General features: G+C 33.5%; 1 protein-coding gene across 4 annotated transcripts in view; it reads left to right on the top strand.

Moving 5' to 3' along the window:
* Window positions 1-25314, top strand: part of PTBP2 (polypyrimidine tract binding protein 2) — an 85770-nt gene extending 60456 nt beyond the window's left edge. The window contains exons 9-14 of one of the 4 annotated variants that reach the window (XM_061411123.1): window positions 16110-16249; window positions 17709-17742; window positions 18161-18253; window positions 22995-23211; window positions 23318-23395; window positions 23561-25314. In XM_061411123.1, the coding sequence (XP_061267107.1) occupies window positions 16110-16249; window positions 17709-17742; window positions 18161-18253; window positions 22995-23211; window positions 23318-23395; window positions 23561-23690 (692 nt within the window). In that variant the 3' untranslated portion in view covers window positions 23691-25314. Of the gene's footprint in view, window positions 1-16094; window positions 16250-17708; window positions 17743-18160; window positions 18254-22994; window positions 23212-23317; window positions 23396-23557 lie in introns of all 4 variants that reach the window. The other 3 variants (XM_061411121.1, XM_061411119.1, XM_061411122.1) reach the window with 3 other exon arrangements.
* The last annotated feature ends 338 nt before the right edge of the window (window positions 25315-25652 follow it).

The following is a 25652-nucleotide window of genomic DNA, read 5'->3' as shown; positions in this document are numbered from 1 at the left end:
GTTATCCATTTATAAATATGTTATATAAGTGATAAATCATCTATGAACAGAGAGACACTAATGCACAAGAGAAGCATTTGATATTTGAAATTAATTCTGATAATTTTAGACAAAACTTAACCTTATTCTGATTGTCTAATAACAACTTGCAGAAATTATAGCAGTTTGTCATAATAAATTTATCATGATAAATTTATCATAATGAATTCTTTAGGTTGATAACATTCTTTCCTGAGAGAATCTCCATCACTCTGTGGGCTTAGTTTAAAGCTTTATTTCCTCAACTTGGCTTGTAAGTAAATAATATTAACAGTTTTATGGTGTACCATTTTTTTAAAGTCAAGAATGAGACAGTAATGAATGAATCATGGCCTTTGCTTGTAATTGTTACTATGAATTCTTAATTTTTTACTGATAGAACTTATAGAAAAGACAAAAATCAACATTTATTGAATAGCTTCTAGATCCTAGGGGTTCTGCAAGGTACTTGGCAGATACATTATTTAATTCTTAAAGTAACCAAAGTAGAAGATGATACGAAGATTTTATAGTCATTTCTAAGGAGTTTAAAATTTTACTTTGAACTCATTAAATAAACAATGGTAAAAGACCGAGAAATTTCAGCTAGTTTCAAACATAGTACTTCCTTAGACCCGTAATCACTTCCTGGGACCCTAAGAGCTATGTGTATTTGCCTATTGGGGGGGTAGTTGATGAATTTGTGTATGTTTTTTGGATTCTGGTTGGAGTCATGGATTTGTCTATGGAGTTTATCATTTTTCTTGTAATGGTCTTGGTGGAATTCTTTTTTAGAGTAATAATAAATAAGAAATCTTTCTCATAAAAGATTATACAATCCTGGCATAACTTAACTTTTGTCTTATTCAGTGCTTTTATCATTTCTCAAGTGTTCTACATTTTGCATTAAAAGAATGTGAGTAAAGTTGCTCAGTTTTTAGTAAATTAATTTGGTGTCACTGCTCTGTCTTGAAGATTTCAGTATAATATTCTGGCATACCTTGTTTCAATGTGCTTCACAGATAACTGTGTTCTTTTACAGATTGAAGGTTTGTGGCAGCCCAGCATTGTCATGATAGTTAGCATTTTTTAGCAATAAAGTATTGTGTAATAACGGTATATACTTATTTAAAACATAATACTATTTGCACACTTAAACTACCATATAGTGTCAACATAGAAAAATATTTTGGGGTGAAAATATGTGAATTCATCTTCCTTTACTAAATGACTTCATTGTTTACATGTTTTAACGGGGATTTTTAAATTTTTAAATATCCTCAAATAGTTTTTTAAAGGTGAGTTATAAATTTTAAAAATCAAATAAAGGAATATATTTATAATTCATAAGATAACTACCTATATTTTGATATATTTTTTCTTATTTTCTATGTAAATACATATTTGTAAAAAATTAAAATCACACTGTTTGCAGTTTTGTGTTTGTCATTTTATTGAGGGTTTTTTTTTGTTTTTTTTTTTTCAAAAAATGGTAATTGTAATAGCAAGATAGACTGCTAATGGATATATAATACTTTTGTATTTATGTTGAACGTTTAGTTTCCCTTCATACTTTTCATTAATATAAATGGCATTGTGACCACCAGTACCTGTATGTAATGTTTTTGTCCTTTATTTACTTAGACTATAGAACTAGAATCATTGTGTCAGAGAAATGTTAAAGCCTTGTGATTCTTCTTTGAAATTTCTTTCCAGAATGGTGATAATTAATTTAACATACATGGTATGTGAGGCTGGCTATTCTACTTTTTCCTGTTCAGCATTGAGTATTAGTATTTTTATTTGCTAGGGTATTAATAAGGATGTCAGATTATTTTAATTTTTATCATTTTATGAACTAGTTTATAATTTCTAAATGCTCATCAGATATTTACAAATCTGAATTGGTTGTGTGGATTCTTTCTTTTGGAGTGTACAAGACATGTTAAATGTATATTAAGGATATTTTGCTCCTATTTTACGAGCTGAGCATTCAGCTTTATACTGTTACTGTAGATTGGCCAGTTATGGAAAAAAATGTTTTAAAATAATTCATCATAATCCAAACATTTCCATTTATAGGACATTAAGGTAACTTTGCACCCTCGCCCCCTTCACTCGCCTTTGGTGGATAGTATAATCTTTATGAAGAATCACTTACTATTTTACTTTTTAAAGTAGTGATCAGACGCTGTTTGTAGTGACTAGTGACATGCAGTATTGTTTTAGTAAGGTCATACCTTCTGGAATGGTGACTAAATTTTTTTCTCTGTTTATTTGCTTCCATTGATATCTAATCAGGTGACTTCAGATTACAACAAACTAATATTGATAAGATCCATTTTCAGCTTGAGTCTTTCTTAAGCTGTACTTGTTCAAAGTGAAATAATTTATAGGTATCCCTGTGTTTCAAAAATTCTGTAAGAACACAGATAGAAAAGAAAGTAAGTGAAGTCGCTCAGTAGTATCCAACTCTTTGCGACCCCATGGACTGTAGCCCACCAGGCTCCTCTATCCGTTGGATTTTCCAGGCTAGAGTACTGTAGTGGGTTGCCATTTCCTTTTCCAGGGGAATCTTCCCGACCCAGGGATCGAACCTGGGTCTCCCACATTGTAGGCAGCCACTTCACCATCTGAGCCACCAGGGAAACAGATAACTAGGTGATAATTCTTTTCTGCCAAATATTTAAGGGGATTCACTTTATTTTGTATCATTTTTGTATCTAAGCAGTTGACTGAGTTTAGTCATTTTGGAATCAATATTATAAATTTTAATTGGTTTATTTTACACAGTAAGTTTTTATGTGGCTTCTCTGCTTCTTTCTTGCAGAGTTAGGAATCACTGTGTCTTCAAAAATGCAGTTTATTTAAGAATGGAGATGAGTGCTTTGTAATTAGTTAGAAATCTGATGTTTAAATACATAATCACAAACCTGGCAGACTATTAGTTATTCATATTCTACATCAAAGAACAAGGTGATCAAAAATCCTTGAGATTATAAATTGAGATGTCGTTATAATGATCATTTTATCATGTTTAAGAAGTGTAGTTAATTTATTAAGGGGTGGATCACTTTTAGAAAATTGCTAAAAGTAATTTTTCATGATCACGCTATCTACATTTTTTAAATTAATGCAGTTAATACATTCCAAGAATAGAGCCTTCTGTGTGGCAGCCTTTCTCATCATATAGTTTTAAAAGAAAAGCAAACTTTGTATAAGATATTTTGATGTTAAAATAATTGATGATTGAGACTAGATGTAACAACCATCTAGATAAATCTGTAATCCTTATATATCTGTGCTTCTCAGTTTTCCTGCACATCAAAGTCACCAGGCCCTACCCTAGACTGAAAATCACTACAAGTGGGGTTCCGTGCATTTGTAATTGTTTAAGTTTCCAAGATGGTTTTACTATGTAGTGGGAGTTGAGCATTACTGCTATAGAGAAAGTATGTAATATTTTAGATGCTTTATTTTAGCTTTTTAGCACAGTTATTAGTGTTCTCATAAAAATATTCTTCATACCTGTTGACCCAGTATTTTAATACTTTTCTTTTATTCATGCCTTGTAACTCTGCCTTGATACAGTTCCACTGATAGATGTTCAGTTTAACTGTTATATTGACTTTACTTTGGTTTTCTTTTTATGTGTTTATGATGTATAAAATTAACAAGCAAACTTGTTTTTTAAATATTTTTAAAAACTTAATATTTTAAAACTTTAAATGACTTGTGAACTCTTTTTTTTTTGAATGGGTTGTTTACATGGTGATTTTTTTAAAAGCTTTTATTAAAGTTTTTTTTTTTTATCATATACTGATGTAATAAACCCTATATATTCATCATCTCCATTCACTAGTTTCCACACTTGTTATATCTGTTCATTTTTTCTGTTATATTTTAAAGCAAATCCTCAACATTATGTCATCTCAAACATTTTCATAATTTCTCTAAAATAATGACATTTTCTTACCAACCATACCTGATGGAAGTTGATTAAAACCTGATCATAAAACTTACCAAAATTGAGAATGGTCTCTTAATGTTGAATACCCAGTTCATCTTGAATTTCCCCAATTGTCTCAAAAAATGTTTTTTAAGGGTTGATTTGTTCAGAATAGGATCTTTTCAAGAGCCACATACTGCATTTGGTAACTGTGTCTCCTGAGTGTCTATTATTCTGAAGATTAGTGATACAGAGGTTATTTTTATATAGAGATTATTAAAGTCATCTTCTTCCACCCAACCCTCAGTTTCATTGACTTATTTATTATAGAAACCTAGTTATATCCTTTTAGAAAATGCCACAGTCTGGATTGGTCTGGCTATAGTAGCATTAACTTGTTCTTCAATCCACTGCATCTTTTATATAAATAAGAAATTAGCTCCAAAAGCTAGATTAGATTCAGATTCTGTTATTTACATTTTTAAAGCAAGAATATGGAATATGATGTTCCTTGTGATCTCAGTTGGAAGCGTAAAATATATGGTTGGGTCACTTTTAGTGATTTTAGTGATACTTTAAGATTGTGGTTTCAGGTGGTGACATTCTGATCCTTCCATTTTATTTTTCTATTAATGGTTTTAGTATCAACTAATGGCTGCTGCCTTTATTTCATTTGGAGGTTGCAAATTTTGGATTTTTCTTCTGATTTAAACATTTCTTCTACAATAATTGGTTGAAAGTGTTCAGTGTTCCTTTGTCAACTAGGGCTATTTACAGTTTGTGCAGGACAGTTAAGTTCTTGAATTTATTTGCTAATTTTTAGTGGAAGAAGTTATGTCCAGATTTTGCTTTTAGTTTATTATGTGTGAGTGGATACAGACTAGATTCTTCCCTACTTCTGCTTTAAACTTGAAACTCTTAGTTATTTCCAGGTTTTGCTAGCCCTAGAGTGGTTTGAGATGGTGACCTTACCCTAGAAGTGAGTGTTTTTTAATTTATTTATGTTGTTATTATTATTTGATCTTCAGTTCAGTTCAGTCGCTCAGTCGTGTCCAACTCTTGGCCACCCCATGAATCACAGCACGCCAGGCCTCCCTGTCCATCACCACCTCCCGGAGTTCACTCAAACTCATGTCCATTGAGTCAGTGATGCCATCCAGCCATCTCATCCTCTGTCGTCCCCTTCTCCTCCTGCCCCCAATCCCTCCCAGCATCAGAGTCGTTTCCAATGAGTCAGCTCTTTGCATGAGGTGGCCAAAGTACTGGAGTTTCAGTTTTAGCATCATTCCTTCCAAAGAACACCCAGTCTTAATGATCCCAAAAAGGAAGAGGGGAGTGGTTAAAGGACTAAAGAGAGCTAATCAAATTTAGGTATATTTATCTCAAACAAGAATTCATCCCATGAAATAACCAGGAAGCATAAAAACTTTTTTCGTAAAACCTAGTGGACTAAAATCACTTCTCTATTAAAACTAACTGTGGCGGGGGTGGGGGGCCCCCTCCACCAGTGTGTTATTAATTCAGTCAAAAAGTTAGCATCTTTTTCCTTGTATCCATATGTATGTTTGTTCTGTGTCTTTTTATTTTTTAAATATTCCGTAGGTGTGCAGTAAAAAACATCTTCTGTGAAACATGTCTCATGTATCCCATTACAGTAGAGCAATGGGGGCAGGGAACTACAAAGTTGAAAATTAGTATTGAGCTAATAGAGCAGTAATCGAATGTTGTCTTAACAAATATATTTAAGTGCTGCCTGTGATTTTCCTTTTGTATATGTTTTAGAAAATAAAATATATTTAGTGTTGTTTGTAGATACTTTGTAATAAATTTAAGCTATTCATGGTTTCTGTATCCTCCAAAGATGAATGTTATTTGGAAATTCTTGTTTCAGTGTTTTTGCTGAACCATTCAGTAGCACCAGAGCTTAGAAAGAATAAAATGGCCACTTGGTATATTGTAAGGCCACTTAAAGTTCATCTTTATGATATAGGTAAATAAATACTTTGGAGAAGGAAATGGCATTCCACTCCAGTATTCTTGCCTGGAGAATTCCATGGACAGAGAAGCCTGGCGGGCTACAGTCCACAGGGTTGCAAAGAGTCTGACACAACTGAAGGACTCACGCTTTCTAGAAAGAAATGGTGGTGAAAAAGGAGTCTTAAAAATACACATAGACCAGTTTCTAAGGAGTGAGATTTTTTGGATAATTGGTATTGATAGAAGGGGGTTAGCTTTTTTTCTACCACTGTTTTCTCTCCCTATAAAAGTTTGGCTCCACTATCAAAGTGCCTTAGGGAGATCCTTTTTGGGATAGTTCCTACCACAGGAATATCTTTTCAGAAAAGTAGTTTAAAAGTAATTATTTAGATTCCACCTTTGTTGCTTATAGTTCTTCATTTCATACATTTTGAGGCAAAAACATTTAAAATATTGTGCTTTAGAATGGAATTGTCCCAATCCCAGAAACCAAAAGGTAGATGCATATGGGTATTGATAATAGTCTATCATTTATTGAGTATATGCCAATGCATCATTCTTAACCCTCTTGTGAGTTAATCCTCACCATTCTTAAATGAATTTATCCTTATTGCCCCCATTTTACAGATTTAAAGCCTGGAACACAAATTGATTAGCAGTTTGCTCAAATTCCCATCATTAGTGAGGGCCTGAGCCAGCCAGGCAGTGTGGCTCCAACAATCTGTCCTTCTAATAAACATTAAAATGAAATGTGCTACAGATTAGCTAGGCCTTTTAGCCTACCTTTTTTCCCCCTATGGAGTTCATGTAGAATAATGTCATGCATATAGTAAATTGGTAAGCCTGTAGTTTTAATTTCCTTCTTTTTTTATATAGTGAGATGTTTTCTGTTGCTATGACAGATTTTTTTGTTGCCAAGTCCATCCAGTGTTTAACCTGGTTATTTCATGATTACAAAACCAAATATGAGTATACCTACTCTATAATTGGATCCAGAATAGGAGCTGTGTGCCTGTGTATTTATATATATATGATCATTCATATATATATGATATATGTAAACCAATTATATATGGTCATTCATATACATGTGTATATTATATGATAGTAAACTGAATTTATATTTTTATTTTTTCACAAAATATACATTAAAACTTACATACCAAAGTCTTAAACTAGCAAAATCCTAATCTATAATATTCTAAGACTAATTATAGCAAAGACAGTTATGGCCAGAAAATCACACCAAATAATTCATCTGTTACAGTCACATTTGAAAGCTCCAAGAGACCAAAATAATTACTCACAAATATGAAAACATCCTAGAAATATTTCCTGGAAGTACTGAACCACACCCATTTTAAAGTATATCACTGAGTCTCAAAACTAACAAAAGTTTTTAAAAACTACATAATTTAAAAGCCAGTATTTTATCATTTTCAACATAAATCAGAATTTTTTTCATCCAAAGTTCATGAAAATACCTGTCCAATAAATTTGATTTTCTCATTTTGTTTCTGTTTTAACATCTAAGAGTTTAGAAACTGTAGTTGAGCTTGCCTACTTTTCCATGTGTGCATTTTTAGAAAACGTTGAGTTCTTTGGATTATTAAACTATCCTCTATTTTTCTATGGCTGAATTTTAAAAATACTGTGTTTTTCCAGTTTTTAAAATATCTCTTCTAAAAAGGAAGTTGCAAGAGCTGAAGTTGAATTGTTCATTTTTAAATTTGGATAAAATTTTCACTTGTGAATCACAAATTAACTTGAAGCAGTGACCTTTTAAAGAGTTTATTTAATTCTGTTAGTATATTTTAAATAATATTTGAATTAACATTTTAAACCTGGAAAATTTTTTTTGTCTTCTGAGCAAATGAAATGGTAATAGCATACTTTGAAGATACAATGGGCGAAAACATTGGGAGAAAAACATTAATGCATCAGTTTGCATTTACTCATGCACCAGCATTCTCAAATGGAATAAACTTGTAACTGTAGTACTAAAATGTAAATTCATAGGCCGCTTTTTAACTATCTTGGATGCAATTTTTCATTCCCAAGTTCCTAATGGGTGATAATATAGTCTTTGCTTAACTGATTTTGTTATGGTCATTGATTATATTGTTCTCAGCTGTAGCTTTAAGGAATTTCTTTTACTAATCCCGTATTTACCTTCTCCTTTTCCATGATAGCCTGTCACATATTTGAAAACATTTTTCCTATTTATTCTGGCTTTGTATTTTTAAAGCTAAACAGCCTGAGTTCAGTGGTAATCAACTTCCGCCTTTGGATATAGAAGATAATTCTAAATCAAATCAGATGGTAAATTTAATCTTAAAAAAATTTTGCTTTTAAGAGTTGACACTTATGTATATGTGGTGCAACTAAAACAAAGAAAAGCCTTCAAAAGTATGTTACTACTGTCTCTGCAATTAGTAGAATAAAAAGTATGTATTTGTGACCAAATATGAAATGCTCCTCTTATCTGAAGGAGGTAAATATTATACAGAAGGTTTTGAGTCTCTAAAGATGTACCAAGAAAGCAATAGATACATATAGGAAATTTCATATAGATTTTTTTTGTGTGAGTTCTTCCTAGCTTCATATTTCTCTCTTCATTTGTCAATATTTCTTTTTCCTGTTAATCTTAATTTTAAAATGGTATTTTATCTCTGAGTCTTCCTTTCCTTTTTTGCACCCTTGTGAATTTTTCTTACCCTTAAGTAATTGCACTGAGCTTTTCACATTCCTTGAAGGATTCTGCCTCAACTCAGTGGCGTCCTGCTTTATTCATTCATTGCATTTTTTGATGGTTTTAGCACTGTGCTGGGTACTGTAGGGTCTCAGAGAAATTACACAATTTCTGTGCTTATAATCTGGCAGCAAGCATCTGAATATATATCTATTATGAGGCAAACTGAAATATGTAATAGTTATTATAGTATTAGAGCATAATTAAACAGGCATTTTATCATCCAAAAGAGAAAGTTGAAGGGCATTGTAGGCCAAAAGCCATTTGATTGGGATAAAAAGACAGGATTTATTTATTTTTACTTACTTTTTGTTTTGTTTTTAGCTATGTCGAGTCTTCATTGCTGTGTGAGGGCTTTCTCCAGTTTGCAGTGAGCGAGGGCTACTCTTCATCGGAGTGTGCGACTTCTCCTTGTGGTGGCTTCTCTTGTTGTGGAGCATGGGCTCTAGAGTTCAGGCTCAATAGTTGGGGTTCACGGACTTAGTTGCTCTGCAGCGTGTGGGATCTTCCTGGACCAGAGATTGAACCCATGTCCCCTGTATTGACAGGCAGATTTGTAACCACTGGACCACCAGGGAAGTCCAGAAGAAAGGATTTTGAAAACATTGCATGAGCAGATGTGAAGGAAAATGTATCTTGCATATTTAGGAAGTTGACAAGTATTCAGTTGTGAATGAGGCATAGGGGCATAGGAAAACATGAAAGGCAGTGAGGAGAAAAAGAATTAAGTTTGGGTCAGGATCTTAGAATGGATGCTATCCTAAGGAGTATACTGGAGACTATTAGTCTAAGTAAGATAAAATTGTGAATCTACACTAGGGATAGAAATGAGAGTGGAAAGAAAGAAACATGAGGAAAATTAAACATAAAAGTAGTAAGACTTGGAATTGATGATATGATGACTCATGAGGAATTAAACTTGAGAAGTCGACCTAGACAGTAGGATATTCATTCCTAGGACTTAGGAAAGAGTTCTTTGGGGTTGAGAATTTGAAAGACCAGAGGATTGATACCTAAAACTTTGGTTTAAAGAGATCAGATCAGACAGAGGGCTTGTGGATGGGGAGAAATGGGATAAAGGTGGACAAAAAAATACAAATGTCCAGTTATAGAATAAATAGTACTAGGGTTATAAAGTATTATGTGATAAATATGATTTATACTGCTGTATGTTATATATGAAAGAGTAAATTCTAAGAGTTCTCATTACAGGAGAAAAATTTTTTTCCTGTTTCTTCTTGTTATCTGTGAGGTGATGGATGTTCACTATACTTAACTGTGGTGATCATCTCATGGTGTATGAGTCAAATCATTATGCTGTCTGTACACCTTAAATTTATACAGTGCTGTATGTACATTATCTCTCAATAAAACTGAAAGAAAAAAAACTTTAAGATTCCCAACTGTAAAAGAGCAGGAGGGCTAAAGTCTTGAAACTTTAGGCAGTGTACATTTATGTTGTGGGAAAAGAAGCAAGAGATCAAGGGATAAAATAAGATTAAAATTAGAAGTGCTTTTTCAGTTTAGTAGTGACCATAAAGTTTATTCTTATTCATAAGAATGGGTATAAATCAAATTATAAAGAATTAGGAATATAAATATGATAAAATATTTACTCCTCTTTGAAGTAATGCACTCTTGGAAGGAAGGAAAAATGGGATGGTAGTTGAAAAGCAAGGAAGTATGCATAATCATTTTGAGTGTAGGCTCAAAATCCAGACATCCTCAATTCAAAATCTGGCTCAGCTTTGCTGTCTTAGATTTCACATTTGTCATGGATATGATAGTAATCCCCATGTTCTAAAGCTAGTGTTGTGAGGATTGAATATGTTAATGCATACAGAGAACTTTTCACAATGCCTGACATATAATGAGTGGAAATTTCATATTAGCTAGTATTTGTTTTGAAGGCTAGCTTAAATCCTAGAATTGATTGTAGTGAATTGGATTGAAAATAATGGAAGTGTTGAGGCAAAATATATAGAAAATTTTTAGGACCATTGTGAGAACTAAAAGGAACTTCTGTCAAGCTCACATAGAAATTTAGGAGCAGAGTTGGAGCCAGAACTGAAGTTGTCAGTTTTTTACAGTCTGTATTCTTTCTTCTCACCATTTGTATCTTCATAAAGAAAGGGGAACAGATGAAAGAAGGGAGAACTTTTGAAGTTGGTTGAACATTTTAAGGGAATTCTCATCTCAGTCTTCCAAGATATTTGCTGAACATAAGAATGAGGGTCGGGTATAGGAATCTAGTAGATTTTTAGGGAATTCTTGAAAACAGACTAGTAAATCAGCTAATGTTGAATAACAAAATGTGGACTCATATGCTTTTTGAGTGTGTGTGTGTGTTTTCACTTTAATATTTTACAAACCCAGATGAAGACATGTCCACAATATAAGATTTAATTTATCCAAGCCTGGCACAGTAGAGCATTAACAGATGAGTAGCGAGCAAGCCAAAATGCTCCAGCTACATAGTAAAGTCTAATCAAGGGAGAATAGAAAGGGAAGTGGATTTGTCATATAGTCTAAAAATGGCTTAAGTGGTTGGTATTGAAGTAGAATCAAGAAGATGGAAGAATGGAGTCAGGAAAGAGGATTTAAATATTAGCAATGAATGGTGAAAGAAGAAAGTCAAAGATGTAGCAGAAGAAGTTGATAAAATAGATTGATATAGTAAAATCAAGGTAGAAGTTAAGGAATCATGAGACCAGCATGTCGGACAGATTGCAGGATGACAAGAGCTGAGCAAGGAAAAGGAAATAAGGTGTGAAAGTCTTTATGTCGTGAGAGACAATGTCCCAGTGACTGACTGTTTTGATGAGAGATGTTTACATGATATTAACCTCAAAGGCATTCTAACTGGTGATAGAAGAACAGCAGTTGGAAAGTAACATTGGATGGTGGGATAGTAGGATGAATAATGCATCCCTTATTTCCCTTTGGGGAAGAGTTTAGGGAGATAAAAATGAGGGTTATAAGAGAAGTTTCATTAGGATCAAGCAAGCTTTTAGTTAAACGTTTTCTCTAAGGAACACATTGAATAAAAGTGAAATTGTTAATGACAAAAGAAAAATGGGTTCTAGAGGCTGAAATAGAAATTGAAGGGAAAGTTGGTGGGAGAGGAGGAATGGGTTGTTTCAGGAAAGAATAGCAGTTGTCATTCTTGTCAAAAGTAAAATTTTTATTTTCAAATCGGAAATATATTGTAAAAACTGCCCTCCCGACCCAGGACCCTATACTACATGAATTAGGATAAACCTCAAAAGTCCCACCACCAAATCCTCTGTTGAGTCATATGTGAGAATAACAATCAATAGATAGATGTCTTGAACAGGGAAAAGAAGTATAAGATGAAAAGATAATGGTATAATTGACATTGGATGGAAGTTTTAGAATAGGAAATGAAAGGATAAAACAAGTTATGCACCTTTAAAAAGCATAGACAAAACTGCCATAGTCAAGAGGAGCCTTAAGGAGACATGACTAAATTTAATAATAGCATCCTGAAATAAAAAACATGAATGCATTCTGTGCTCAGTCATGTCCGACTCTTTGCAACCCCATGGACTGTAGCCCACCAGGCTCCTCTCTCCATGGAATTTTCCAGGCAAGAATACTGGAGAGGGTTTGCCATTTCCTTCTCCAGGGGATCTTCCCAACCCAGAGATCGAACCCGTGTCTCCTGCTTTGGCAGGCAGATTCTTTACCACTGCGCTACCTGGGAAGCCAAGAAAAGAGGACATTAGATGCAAATTAAGGAAGTCTGAATACTTTATGGACTTTAATAATAACATATTAATACTGGCTGATGAATTTTAGCAAGTATATCATACTACTGCAAGATGTTAATAATGGGGGGACAGGGGTGCCCAGGTTATGGGAACTTTGGAGAATGTTTAATTTTTCTACAAATCTAAAACTGTTCTAAAATAAGCTTATTAAAAATTACAGATAAAATTGGCAAGTGGTTTAAGAGAAGTTATCAAAAACAGTTTAATTCTTTGTTCTGTTGTGATGGACAAGGAATGTCTGTGTGCCTCAGCAGAATGTGACCTGAGGGGATAGAGGGATAGATGTATAACTTAAAATCACTTTATCCCCATGGACTTTGAGTCTCTATCAGATAAATACGTGGCAGTGTTGCCATCAGTTTCAGTGGGGGAGTGGCTAGTAATGTGTCAGAACTATTACAGGAAATTTATAAAATGGCTGAATCACTCAAAATGCTGGGTGGCCCAGCTAATGAAGATCATTTCACATAGAAAGGATCCCTGTCACATCTTCCTTTTCTTTAGCATCTGGTAGTATATGAAGCTCTTTGATGTTACTTGATTCTTACAACAATAGCGGTTCTAGAAGTAAAACAGGTGTTTTTATCCCCCATCATCAGTATGCATAGATAGTGTTTTTTACAGCATATTTGCTACCTTAAAGATGTTAATCATTCAAATTGTTTTCACAGCTAAAAGTAGTTCATTAGAGGCAATGTGTATACCATGTTCTATATGTTTTTTTACAAAGAGAAGATAGTGAATGTATTGTTTTCTCTCATGGCTAAAAGTTAACATTGCTATGAAAAATACAATACAGAATTTCTTTCCAGAGTTTATTATTACAGTATAAATAGTGCATCATGAAATACTTTGTAGGTTTTTGTTTTTATGTAGCAGACGTTGAGATTTACCTGGTTGACAGAATTTTTAGAGAAGAATATACTGAAAGAAATTGTGGGATCTATCTTCAGAGGCTTTTAAAGGTCCAGTAAAAACTGCAAGACTATTCTAGTGACTTAGAACTGCAAAAGATGACTGAAATAGTTTTTCTAAGTTACCAGCTTGGGAGAAGGAATAGTGAAGGAGAAGTACACGCTAGTGGCACTAAGGACAGTGACTCCATCTCTGACAGTATTTTTCACCATGCTCTGGACTGCCTAAAATGAAGGAAGATCATTTGGCAAGATGATAGATCATCTGTCTTAGTACCAAGTGATCCAGCATGGTAAGAATAAATGGAGAAATATGGAGACCGTGAAGTAGCATTTGGGCAGTAGCAACTACATTGGGGACGTCACAGCTTACATTCCACTTTTTGCTAAGCTTTCCATTGCTGCTTTACTAGGAGGAGGTAAATTGTATTTGCTTTGAGTCACAAAATTTCATGAGAAAATTATTAGTCTCGTTTTTACTAAAGTGTAATGTTTATTAAAATCTGGCCTTAAGTCAGGTTTTTTCACACTTAAAAGGGGGCTTTAGCCTAGACTTTAATTCTTAATTACTATTTTAAATTAATTTTACTTATTCTTTTAATTCTCTGATTATTTTTCCATGATAAGGCTTGATGATTTAAGTAATATTGTACTACCAAGGTATCTCCATTATAAATCCTAGACTTAAAGTTTCTTTGAACAAAATTTCCATCATCTTTGAATATTTTGGTGAAGTTTTATGATTGTTTAATTGTGTATTGGCATGGTAGAGATGTATTTTAGAAGAAACCATTTTCTATAGAAATGAAGCGTTTGTTTACCTAGGCTGTTGTGTGTAGACTGATATAGCAAATGTATTGATGTTTTATACGTGTTTCATGAATTACTAGTTTTTCTTGAATTAGCAACAAAGAAAAATGATAAACTACTTAGAACTATAATTTGGGAACCTACATATCTCAGAATATGCAGGAACAAAATGACTGTGAGTACATACCTAGGAATTAGGAATGTATCTTTACATTGGCAGCATTTTAAGATAGCCATTGAATGTTAAATGGAAACAACCTATGAAGTATAACGGGATCTATGGTATTTAACATGGGGAAGTTAGTAATACCATAGAATAAAGTGGTAGATCCTAAAAGGTGCTAAAGATTACTTAGTATGTATAATAATGATTAGACATGAGGAGTTTCTGTGTTAAAATTAGATCCTTATTTCTGCATTTACTTTAAAAATGAAATTGATGAATAGATGAAACAAGATTGGCCTTGAGTTAGTAATTGTTAAACAGTTATGATGGATACATGGGGCTCATTATTCTAGTCTCTGTACTTGTGTCTATGTTGGAAATTTTCCAAAACAAAGAGTGAAAAATCTAAAAAATAAAATTGAAGAAATAATAAAAAGGGGGACTCCCAAAATATTGTATTGGGGGAGAAAAACCTGTAAACTCACCCAGAGCTTGAACATACATGAGAAACACCATTCCACTGATGAAAGGTACTCAGTAAAGATCAAAGGAAATCTGAGGGAAAATTTTTACAAGTCGAAAACTAAAGAGGTTAAGAATTGTCAATCCTGAAGAAGCTTCAGCCTGCCAATAAAAGGTCATAGTAGTTTCTGTAAAGTAAAAACATAAATGTGGCTAAAAGAGTAAGATCTGACACCAGAGTTAACAGTACATCCTTATGACATGTACAAGAAAGCTGAAAAGAAGAAATAAAACATGAATTTATGGGACAACAGTACTAAGGGCCAGTTCTACCCAGGTATGTCATGAATTAATTTTATGTAGGTTGAATGTTTATCTCCTTTATCATGGAAAGAAAAAAAAAAACATGTAATTTGTTTTTTTTTAGTGAACTAATATTTATTAAGAAATAAGTTAGTATGTAAGAATATAAGGAATGAAAGGAATCAAAGTTTATTGTTGAAAAGTAGATTAAAGATGCTGAGACAAAGGGAATTCTGTGGAATAAATGAAGAATCCTGAAGATGACAGAGCAATAGTAAGACTGGAAAGTAGAACAGTAGAAATAAGAAGGAAATGTTCAAACTGGTAGGTAAAGGATAGGAAAATACTGGTGTGCTATATTGACTTTCTCTTATTCTTTCTGTGGGGCAAATGTTGTGTTTGAAAGACTTATATTACACCTACCTGAGTATGGAATTAAGGAAAACAAATTTTGGTAAGATTTTCTTTAGGTCAGTTGAATACATTATATAATGTATGTTCAAGGTGATTTGTTTCTAAGAATGAAGAATTTGCTATATATGTTTTGTGAGCTATAATTGTCTGATTTCAAGTAAGTTTATGAAGAAGATAGCACTTGTTATTTTTTTTAGATTTGACTCCTCACTATGTGAACCATGGAAGTGAATTTTATAAGTCTCTGACTTGGAAGTACATTCTTTTTGCTTTGTTTGCTTTTCCATAGGAAATGGAATGTTATATATTTAATTTGTGACATAATACAGGTATGTACCTTGGTTCTAATACTTAATGATTTCATTGAAACCAGTGAATTTTCTCTGCTACTTAAACAATTTTTCTAAATGTTACAAAAATTAACTTTCAGGAACCATTTGGAACGGTCAGCCCCAAGCCATCAGCCATCGTGCTTAAATTGGTTTTGTAAACGACTTGTGTGTGTTTCGTAAAATATGCTTTATTTTAAAATTAGGGCTTCCTGTTGCAGCTGTTCCAGGAGCTCTGAGTCCTTTGGCTATTCCAAACGCTGCTGCAGCAGCTGCTGCAGCTGCTGCTGGCCGAGTGGGTATGCCTGGAGTCTCAGCTGGTGGCAATACAGTCCTGTTGGTTAGCAATTTAAATGAAGAGGTTAGTAAAATAATTTTCTAATGTCTATTTTTTAACTCCATTTCATTTGTGAAAGTTTTTCATGTTTATTTCATTTTGCACTTGCCTTTCTTTTTATGTACATTCATTAGTCAAAGTATTTTCTGTGTGTTTCTACTTCCAAATAAAATCTATGTACTTGTTTAGGTAATACTTTATTTCTGTAGCTAGTCATATCTCTTTTAATATATATATATATATATTTTTAACCTAACTACCTATTTTTCCTAAGAAAAATATGGTGAAGTACTATAGTTTGGCTTTTTATCTTTTTGTTGTTCTCAAAGGCAAATATCTAATTTGCAGATGTAACTGTAAAACAATTTTGCTCTTTGCCTTTTCTAATTATTTGCTTGTTCATTTCATGCTTATGTGTCATTGCATTTTTTTAAATCTTATTTTATGTGAACTACTCTAATACATTTTTCTTTGAAGGTTCTTCCAAAGATCTTGACGAGGCACTCTTCCAGTCTTTCTTAGTAATTTTTTCTTTGCAGTTATTAGTCATTGTCTTCTAAAAATATTTTTCAACTTTACCTCTCCCCAAACCCCTCCCACCCTGTTAAATAAAATTTATTGCTGAGTTATTTTCTTTAGTTGTACATTTTATGTCTGGTATATTTTATTTTGATTGCTATGGAAGCTGGTATGAAATGTGGGAAGCTCAATGTATCAGTTTATGATGTCTAATTTGAATATTTCATTTTTAATTGGCCTCTGTTAATACGAACATTAAGCTATTTTATCATTTAATACTATAGTCATTCACAGTTGTGCATGCTAAAATGTTTGAATCAGAGTGCCTTTGTTTTTCTTTTAAGAATTTTGCCTGCATTTCATAACCAGCCATGCTTATGCAGTTAAAAGTTCAAAGTTTAAAATGCCTATGCATGCTTTCCTTCCCTATGTTGAGATGAAATGCTGTAATTTACTCTTTGATATAGATGTACTTTACCCATATTTGTCTTGGATGACTACATTTTACTCAGTTTTTCTTGTACAGTACATAAACCAACCATTTTCTGACCAAATCCTGCATTTCCTATGTACTGACCTATATTTTATTTTTTTTTTGTTCCCCGATTCCTTATTTTTTTCTTCTGCATTGCTGTTTCCCTTCCCCATTTCATCCTTTTCCCTGTGTGTTCACCTTCCCTTTCCTTGTCTTTTCCCAAATGCCCATTCCCTTCCCTGTCTTATCCTTTATTTTCCTTGTCCTTGTCTTCATTCCCTGTCTCCATTCCCTATGTTCATGCTTCTGTGCTTGAACAAATGTTCCTCGGACCAACTTGCCCCAATTAACCGCCTTGAACCATGATCCATGACCACCTCACCATTCTGCGGGAACCACCCTTCGTTATGGATGATCTGTTCATCTCCGCTCTTCCTCGACTCTTCTCTCTTCTTGTCTTACGCTGCTTGCTCTTCTCTCCTTCTAAAGATGGTTACGCCCCAAAGTCTGTTTACCCTCTTCGGTATGTTATTGTTAGCACTATACTTTTATTATTGATTTGATTTTTGTTTCACCTTAATTCTTATTTGTAGCTAGCACTTTGGCTTAAAGTTGAATAGTAAATCTTTTGCTATTTTTCTTTGCTATTTAAAACTTTCCATAGACACAAAATTTGTTTTAATGCATGCTGATTTATTTTGCATGGTCTTTAATTTAATATCATTCACATAGCTTTGAGGGTTTATCAGAAATTATTCTTTTCAAAATTCACTGTTCAAAATCTTGATCTTCTTTATTCATTTGTGAGAATGATGAGTTTGAATGAGTGATCATGTTGATGTCTGAATGTTTCATTAATATGTCAGAAAGATAATCTTTAGCTGACTTGCACATAAAAATTAATTCCATTTTTGGATTACCTCTCTGTGGCTCCAAAAAAGGTGTTTATGGAGATGTGCAGCGTGTGAAGATTTTGTACAATAAGAAAGACAGTGCTCTAATACAGATGGCTGATGGAAACCAATCACAACTGGGTAAGAATAAACTATGTGTCATCTATACGGCTTCAATCTGATTTCAAATGTATAATGTAAACCTGTGAATAAAAACAAACTCCTTTATATCAGTAAGAAGCTGTTTATTAATAGCCAGGGTTCACAGTGTCTTGTTAATTTTCATATTTTAATATGTATAGTTGTACATGATGAACATATTTGTATTTTTGTGCTATTCTCTTACCATTTCTTGCTCGGAGTTTAATGGAAAAAGGTTTTGGCTTCAAGATTGAAATAACAGTTTCACCTAAGAATTATGATATATATATTAAAAGATTCTTAGCATTTTTCATTTCTGGTTACTCCCTATAATTGAAGTTAACTGTTCATATAGTCCATGGGATCCTGATTAACGCCATGTTAATTTAATTCTTCTAAAGTCATTTGAAAGTATTTGAACTTAGTAAAGAGTTACATGAATGTATTTTAGAGATAGCAGGTTACTATAAAATGAAAAACTTAAACTAAATGCCCCACTTTAATCCTTTTTGGAACCTTAAAATGTACTTCAACAAGTTGCACTTACATTATTAGATAAATAATTGATCACTTAATTAGCATCTCATTCAACTTCATGCATAAAGTCAAATCACATAAATCCAGAAGGTAGTTGCATATTCACAGTGTGATTGACTGTAAATGTCAGTATGATGTTAGCTTATAATTCTGTTCATTAAGATTTGGGGATGATGGTACCTCAGACTGTGTGTACTCACATCATTAATTTTGAAATTTGCCATTTTTGGTGTAAAAACTAGTGTATTTGTGCTATTATATCCAGTGAGATTCACAGACTAACAATATGATAAACCAGACCTTTTAGCCTTTGGCATCAGATAGAAGTTTGAAATTCAGTTTCTTACCAGCTATTAGGGTAGCCCAGGCAATGAATTGTCGGCAACCCACACCAGTACTCTTGCCTGGGAAATCCCATGGAAGGAGGAACCTGGTAGGCTCTGGTCCATGGTGTTGCTAAGAGTCAGACACGACTGAGCGACTTCCCTTTCACTTTTCACTTTTCATGCATTGTAGAAGGAAATGGCAACCTACTCCAGTGTTCTTGCCTGGAGAAACCCAGGGACGGAGGAGCCTGGTGGGCTGCCGTCTGTGGGGTCGCACAGAGTCAGACACAACTGAAGGGACTTAGCAGCATCAGGCAATGTATAAAATTTTATATATCTGGCTTTCCATTTTAAAAAATGGAGATGTCTATCTTTAGTGGAAGTTCTATAAAAGTGCTGATTGTGTCATTGTGTGTGTGTGTGTGTGTTAGTCATTCAGTCCTATATGACTCTTTGCAACTCCATGGACTATAGCCTACCAGGCTCCTCTGTCCCTGAAATGTTCCAGGCAAGAATACTAGAGTGGGTTGCCGTTCCCTTCTCCAGGGATATTTCTGACCCGGGGATCAAAGGCAGGTCTCCTCCTGCATTGCAGGCAGATTTTTTACCATCTGAGCCACCAGGGAAGCTCCTTGATTATGTCATAGATGCTCATTATTCTTTTCTTCTTTTTCTGCTTATGTACACTTCTGTACTCTGGTTAGGGATAGTCATTGTCATTATTTTTATGTACTATATAAGAAGCCTTTTACAGTGTTTCATAGTTGACAAAGCATTCTCAAATGTTTGATTTCTTTTTTCTCATTGTGTGAACTGTGGGTGGTGTCTGTTGTTCAGTCGCTAAGTCGTGTTCAATTCTCTGCATGCCAGGCTCCTCTGTCTTCCACTATCTACCAGAGTTTGCTCAAATTCACGTCCTTTAAATCAGTGATGCTAATGATCTCATCCTCTGTCACCCCCTTCTCCTTTTGCTTTCAGTCTCTCCACATTACCCTTATAAATAAGGGATACACAGTCATTATGGTTGAAAGTACCTGTTCAATCAAATTCTTCTGGATGCTCTTTGGTTTCTTATATATGGACTGTTTAAATAAATGATGCTTTAATTTTTACTATACTTGTTTTAGTCTGCTTGGGCTGCCATAGCAAAATACAACAAACTGAGTGACTAAAACAACAGAAATTTATTTTCTTAAGTTCTGGAGACTAGTAATTAGGTGACAACAGATTTGGTTTCTAGAGAGGACTTTCTTCCTAGCTTGCAGACCAGCTCCCTTCTCCATATGTCCTCACACTGCCTTTCCTGGGAGCCTTCCTCAGCCTCTAAGGTGCTGATATCTTTTCGTGTACTTACAAGGACATCAGTCTTACTGGATTAGGGCCTCACCCTTATGACCTCTTTTAACCTATATTCCGTCCGTAAAGGCCCTGCCTCCAAATAGTCACATTGAGGGGTTAAAGCTTCAGTATATGAAGTTTGGGATAATGCAATTCACTGCCTAACAGTATTTATTTACATTTTAAAATGTTTTATCCCTAATTTTTATAAATTAAAAAGATAAAATTTTTATCTTTTCACTAAAGCTTTGCTTACGTACCATGACGTAGTTTTTGGACTATATGTAGTGGCAAATTTCTCATTGCTGATAGGTTAGATTTTGCTTTCTTGAAATATATTTCCATAAAAATGTGGACTCACACCATTAATGCCTTTAAAACACACACAAATCCTATGCAAAACTAGGATGTGCTATTGAAAAAAATAAGTGAAACTTTTTTTAATATACTTTGTTTATGGACTCTGTTCTTTTTGGTTTTCATGGGACTCTATTTGGGAAATACTCAGTTGTTTTATAAGCAAATATTTTTATGTTCAGAAAGTAGTATGGGAGAAATAAATGGCAAGGTATAGTCAGTAGTAGTCAAGTGTGAATGGAATTATTGCAAATCTTAGAGGCCATGTTAAATCATTTTAGACCAGAATTTTTAAATTTGCAGACATTAAAGATGTTTCCATTTCTACTATAGCCTATTTAATTAATATACTAGAATTTTCTTAAATTAGGCAGTTTAGGAATAACAGAATTTGTAAATTATGTTTGAAATAGTGTACTGATCTTCAGCGATTAAATGAATTCTCAGGAAGTACCAAAAAGTAGTTCTTTGTTAAAGTAATTATCTTATTTCTCCAATTCGTATTTTCAAGAACTACTTACAAAAGAGCCTCAACTGTTTTTAGTTCATATGTAGCTGCCATCTTAAAAGTATAGTTTTTCATAATAGATCTTTACCTACTCTCTAGCAAAATGTGCTGTAGAGGGAGTATTTATAAAATGCAGCAGTGTTAAATATATTTGTCATGTTGTACATTACATCCTTAGTACCTCTTTATCTTATAACTGAAAGAGTAAATTTGATTTTACAAATTAGGGAAGCTATAAATGAAAAAGATTTTTCAGAATGGTACCTTATACTTTTATAGCATTTTCCTTTTCAGACCTGTTTTATATTTAACTGGTTTGTTCTATACAAGTAAGTATGACAAGATGCATGGATTTAACAAGTTCTGGGTATCTCCTGTGTCAGACTGTGTACTGTAGTGTACTAATCAAATTAAAAACATTTGAGAGTAGGGATTTTGTTCTCAGTTCCCTGCTCTTCCATATTGTCTTTACCTCTCTGTTGTTAATACTCTAATACTTTGATTTGAGTAGTCAAATAGACGTTCAGTTTAGCTAAACTATATGACTTATGACATGGTTTTCTTCAGTTGTGACTACTTGAATAAAACATAAAACGTATAACTGTTCTCTAATCTCAGACCAGTTCATTTAGTTCAAAAGTAACCCAACTGCTGCCTCAAGAAGTAGGCATGTGATGTTCTGTGTTTAGGCACTGTGCTGTGTGCTGGGGTAGAGACACTGGTTCCTGCTTTCATGTATTTTACAGTCTGAAGGAGGATGATAATTAAAATGTGATGAATTTATAAAAAGAAATAGAACTGTATGGGGACTATCTACTAAGGTTCTGAACCTTTTCTGAAGAGTGCAGAAAGGGTCCTCTTTAGGAAATAACACTGACAAATAGCTTAGGAAAGATTGTGAAGGAGATAGGAAATTATTATAAATAGAAAAGCATGCACCAGGCTAAAGGTGAAATACTAGCATTTGTTTAAAAAAAAAATGTTTTGTACACCTGAAAACTTAAGTACAAGGAGGATAGTGCTGAGATACTGTAAGTTCCATGAGGGTCAGGATGGTTTTTATATTACCATTTGATTCTCAACACTAACAAAGTTACTAGTATTATAAATCATCAATAAAATATTTATTCAGGGAGGCTTGAGAAAGATGTTAGGGTCAGACTGAGAAATGTAGAAGACATGTTGAATAAGTTGAGGCTTCATCCTTAAGGATTTTAAGCAGGTAGTGACATAGATTTGTATAGAATGGAGGAACATAGAGAAAAATCTAGCAAGATGAATTGGGAAACTGATTTGAGTTATACAGATAAAAAGTAATGGCAGTGAAAAGTGTAGAAATAGATGAATTTGAGGGATAATTAGAAAGGGTTACATAGGACTTGGTAATTAGGATATGGAGCAGAAGGGAGAAAAAGTTAAAGTTTCTTGGGCATTATCAGCAGGACTGTCAAGAAACTCATTCTGGGTTTTCATTCTATGAAAGAAGCTGGCTTCTTTGCCTCAGTGCCTTGTTGAGTGCAAATGAATTTGTTTTGTCACCAGTGGCTATTGTAAATTCGTGATTTATTTTAAAACCATAGCAAAATTAGGTATTTCAACTATTCTAAGAATTATTGTAATATTTTTGCTTTGGATGTTGATATTGTTTATTAATAGGCATTCTTCCTCTTTATAGCCATGAATCATCTTAATGGACAGAAGATGTATGGAAAAATTATTCGTGTTACTCTGTCTAAACATCAGACTGTACAACTACCTCGAGAGGGACTTGATGATCAAGGGCTAACAAAAGATTTTGGTAATTCCCCATTGCATCGTTTTAAGAAACCTGGATCCAAAAATTTTCAGAATATTTTCCCTCCTTCTGCAACCCTTCACCTATCCAATATCCCGTAAGTATTAAAGATGGAGTAGTTTATTAAGGATATACATTTTAGGAATAAAATAAAAAAATTTTTAATAATGTTTTTACTCTTTTTTTTCCATCTAATTTCCCAGTCCTTCAGTAGCAGAAGAAGATCTCCGAACACTGTTTGCTAACACTGGGGGCACTGTGAAAGCATTTAAGTTTTTTCAGTAAGCAAGCTTTCTTGTCTTTAAATTAGTGACTTGATAGAAGTAAAAGTTTTCTCCAAATAGTTGTTTTCGTTTCTAGATATCTTTTGATCCTGAAATGAGCAAAAGTATTTAAGCCATTCTGATTTTTATGAAGTATCTAATTTCATAATTTTGTTTCAGAAGAGATCACAAAATGGCCCTTCTTCAGATGGCGACAGTGGAAGAAGCTATTCAGGCCTTGATTGATCTTCATAATTATAACCTTGGTGAAAACCATCATCTGAGAGTGTCTTTCTCCAAGTCAACAATTTAAAAAAGGGGGGAGATGAAGATTGAGGGTGAATCACATTGTTTGGTGTCATCACCTATTGACTGTTCAGAAAAGTGGGGACCAGAGTTTGATTTTTTGTTTTTGTTTTTTTTTTTTTCCATGCTGTTATCATTCCTTGGTTATAAAATGAAATGGCGTATGTAAAGGCAGAGTTATTAACTGCTCTCTTTCATCTGTTCTGTAGGAAAGCCATTTTTGTCTGTTTGAAATTTTAGTTGAATTTTACTTTCCTTTTTCAACTTAGTTGACATACGTGCCTTAAAAAGGAAACTAGTGTTGCTATTGTGCATTTACTAGAAAAAAGGAATTGGTTGTCTAGGGCACATTGTTAAATGGGAATTAACAATATGTTTAGGCAGGGGTGTGTAAAAAGGTTAAGTTTTTTTTTCCTCCTGCTTGGAACTTATTTTGAATTATCGGCTTGTCATATTTTTTTATTTAATCAAATAAGATACATGATACAGAAAGAATAAAGCAGCTTTTTTTTTTTTTTTCAGTTTTTACTACCTTAGGCTTTATTGCTTTAAAAAAAACATTGGCCTTTTGTATCTCACAATTCTGGTCTAGATTCAGTTATGAATGTAGGCATTAGTTAAAATTAACAAGATGCAGAGTATTACTTTCTTAAGACAACAAAGTGATTTCTGTAAGTTTGAGCCCTATGTGGAAAAGCATTGTGGAATCTTAACCTTTTTGTACACACTCTTGTGGGACGTATCATATAAATGTCAGCACTAAGTAATGTCTTGTTTGTGGCTGAATATTTTTCGTAGATGTTTTGAAGTTGACATGACTTATGTGCATTTAAATATATATTGCCATCCTTAGTTTGTAATTAAGATTTGGAATATGGTTGTGGATTTCTGAGCATGTGCAGACCGGTCTAGCTAGTTCAGGAACTGGTGCATGTATTTTTCAAAGATAAAAGAAAGTGTACTGCGAAAATTTGCAGGAAGATTAATTTTGTGGCAGTTTTCTAAAACTGACAACCAGGTGGGACCAAAGTTTATGTGCCTTTAGTCTTAATTTACCTTGCATTGTAATATTCAGTTTTAATAAATCTTCAAAATATTTTGTATTTAGGAATAGATCTGACTTTAATAAAAACATGGCTCAGAATCTACAGGTCAAATTAATTTGAACAGTTCTTGTCAATCTGAATTGTTGATTCTGTTTAAATGACCAATACTTTTTTGAAATTGATGTACTTAGTTTCAAGATTCATAGATTCTGTTATCTATGTAGACAGAATGGTCATGTATATTTTCTATTAGTTGAGTTTTTACATCTTTAGAAATGTAAAATTCAGTATAGTTTGAAAGCGGCACAATTAAAAATTAATTTTCTAACAAAGTTGGGAGGTTTGATGGTTGTTTAATTTCCTTTTGTGTGTACTCTGCTTACCTCTGTAGCATGCTCAATAAACACTTCTGTAGCTCTGTATTCACCTTTTCTGTCTTTCTCTGCTGCCTTTTCTCTCTCTCCTTTGTTTTCACTCCACTGTGCTTCTGAATTCATGTTTATTCTCTGCCAGGGTGGGAAAGGAATAATAATAATACAATTCTATGACTTTATACCATAAATAAATCTAGATGCTGTGAAAATACACCAGCTGTTTTTTTTTGTTTTGTTTTTTTTAATTTGAAAGATGGTAACTGCTTTTCAGGAGGACACATATTAAACATTTCCCACCCTGTTACAATCTACTGCTTTAAAGACATAACTTTTATTGTATCTTGTTAATTCTTTCTATCTCTTTTGTTGTTGTTGTTTTTTTTCCAGTAGACTTCTGCACTAATAGATCTTTTGGATTTGCCATGCTCTCTTGCTGCAGTTTCATCTTTCATCTTTTGTGTCTGCTAAAGATTTCCTACTTTGTGAGTTTTAACAAAGGGTACTTGATGTTACTGGGAAGAAACAGAATCACACCATCTGCTTTTGCTT

The sequence above is a fragment of the Bos javanicus genome, chromosome 3, assembly GCF_032452875.1.
Source record: "Bos javanicus breed banteng chromosome 3, ARS-OSU_banteng_1.0, whole genome shotgun sequence".
Classification (NCBI taxonomy): Eukaryota; Metazoa; Chordata; class Mammalia; order Artiodactyla; family Bovidae; genus Bos; species Bos javanicus.
The sequence above is the reverse complement of the archived record's forward strand: the minus strand, read 5'-3'. Positions and strand labels throughout refer to the sequence as shown.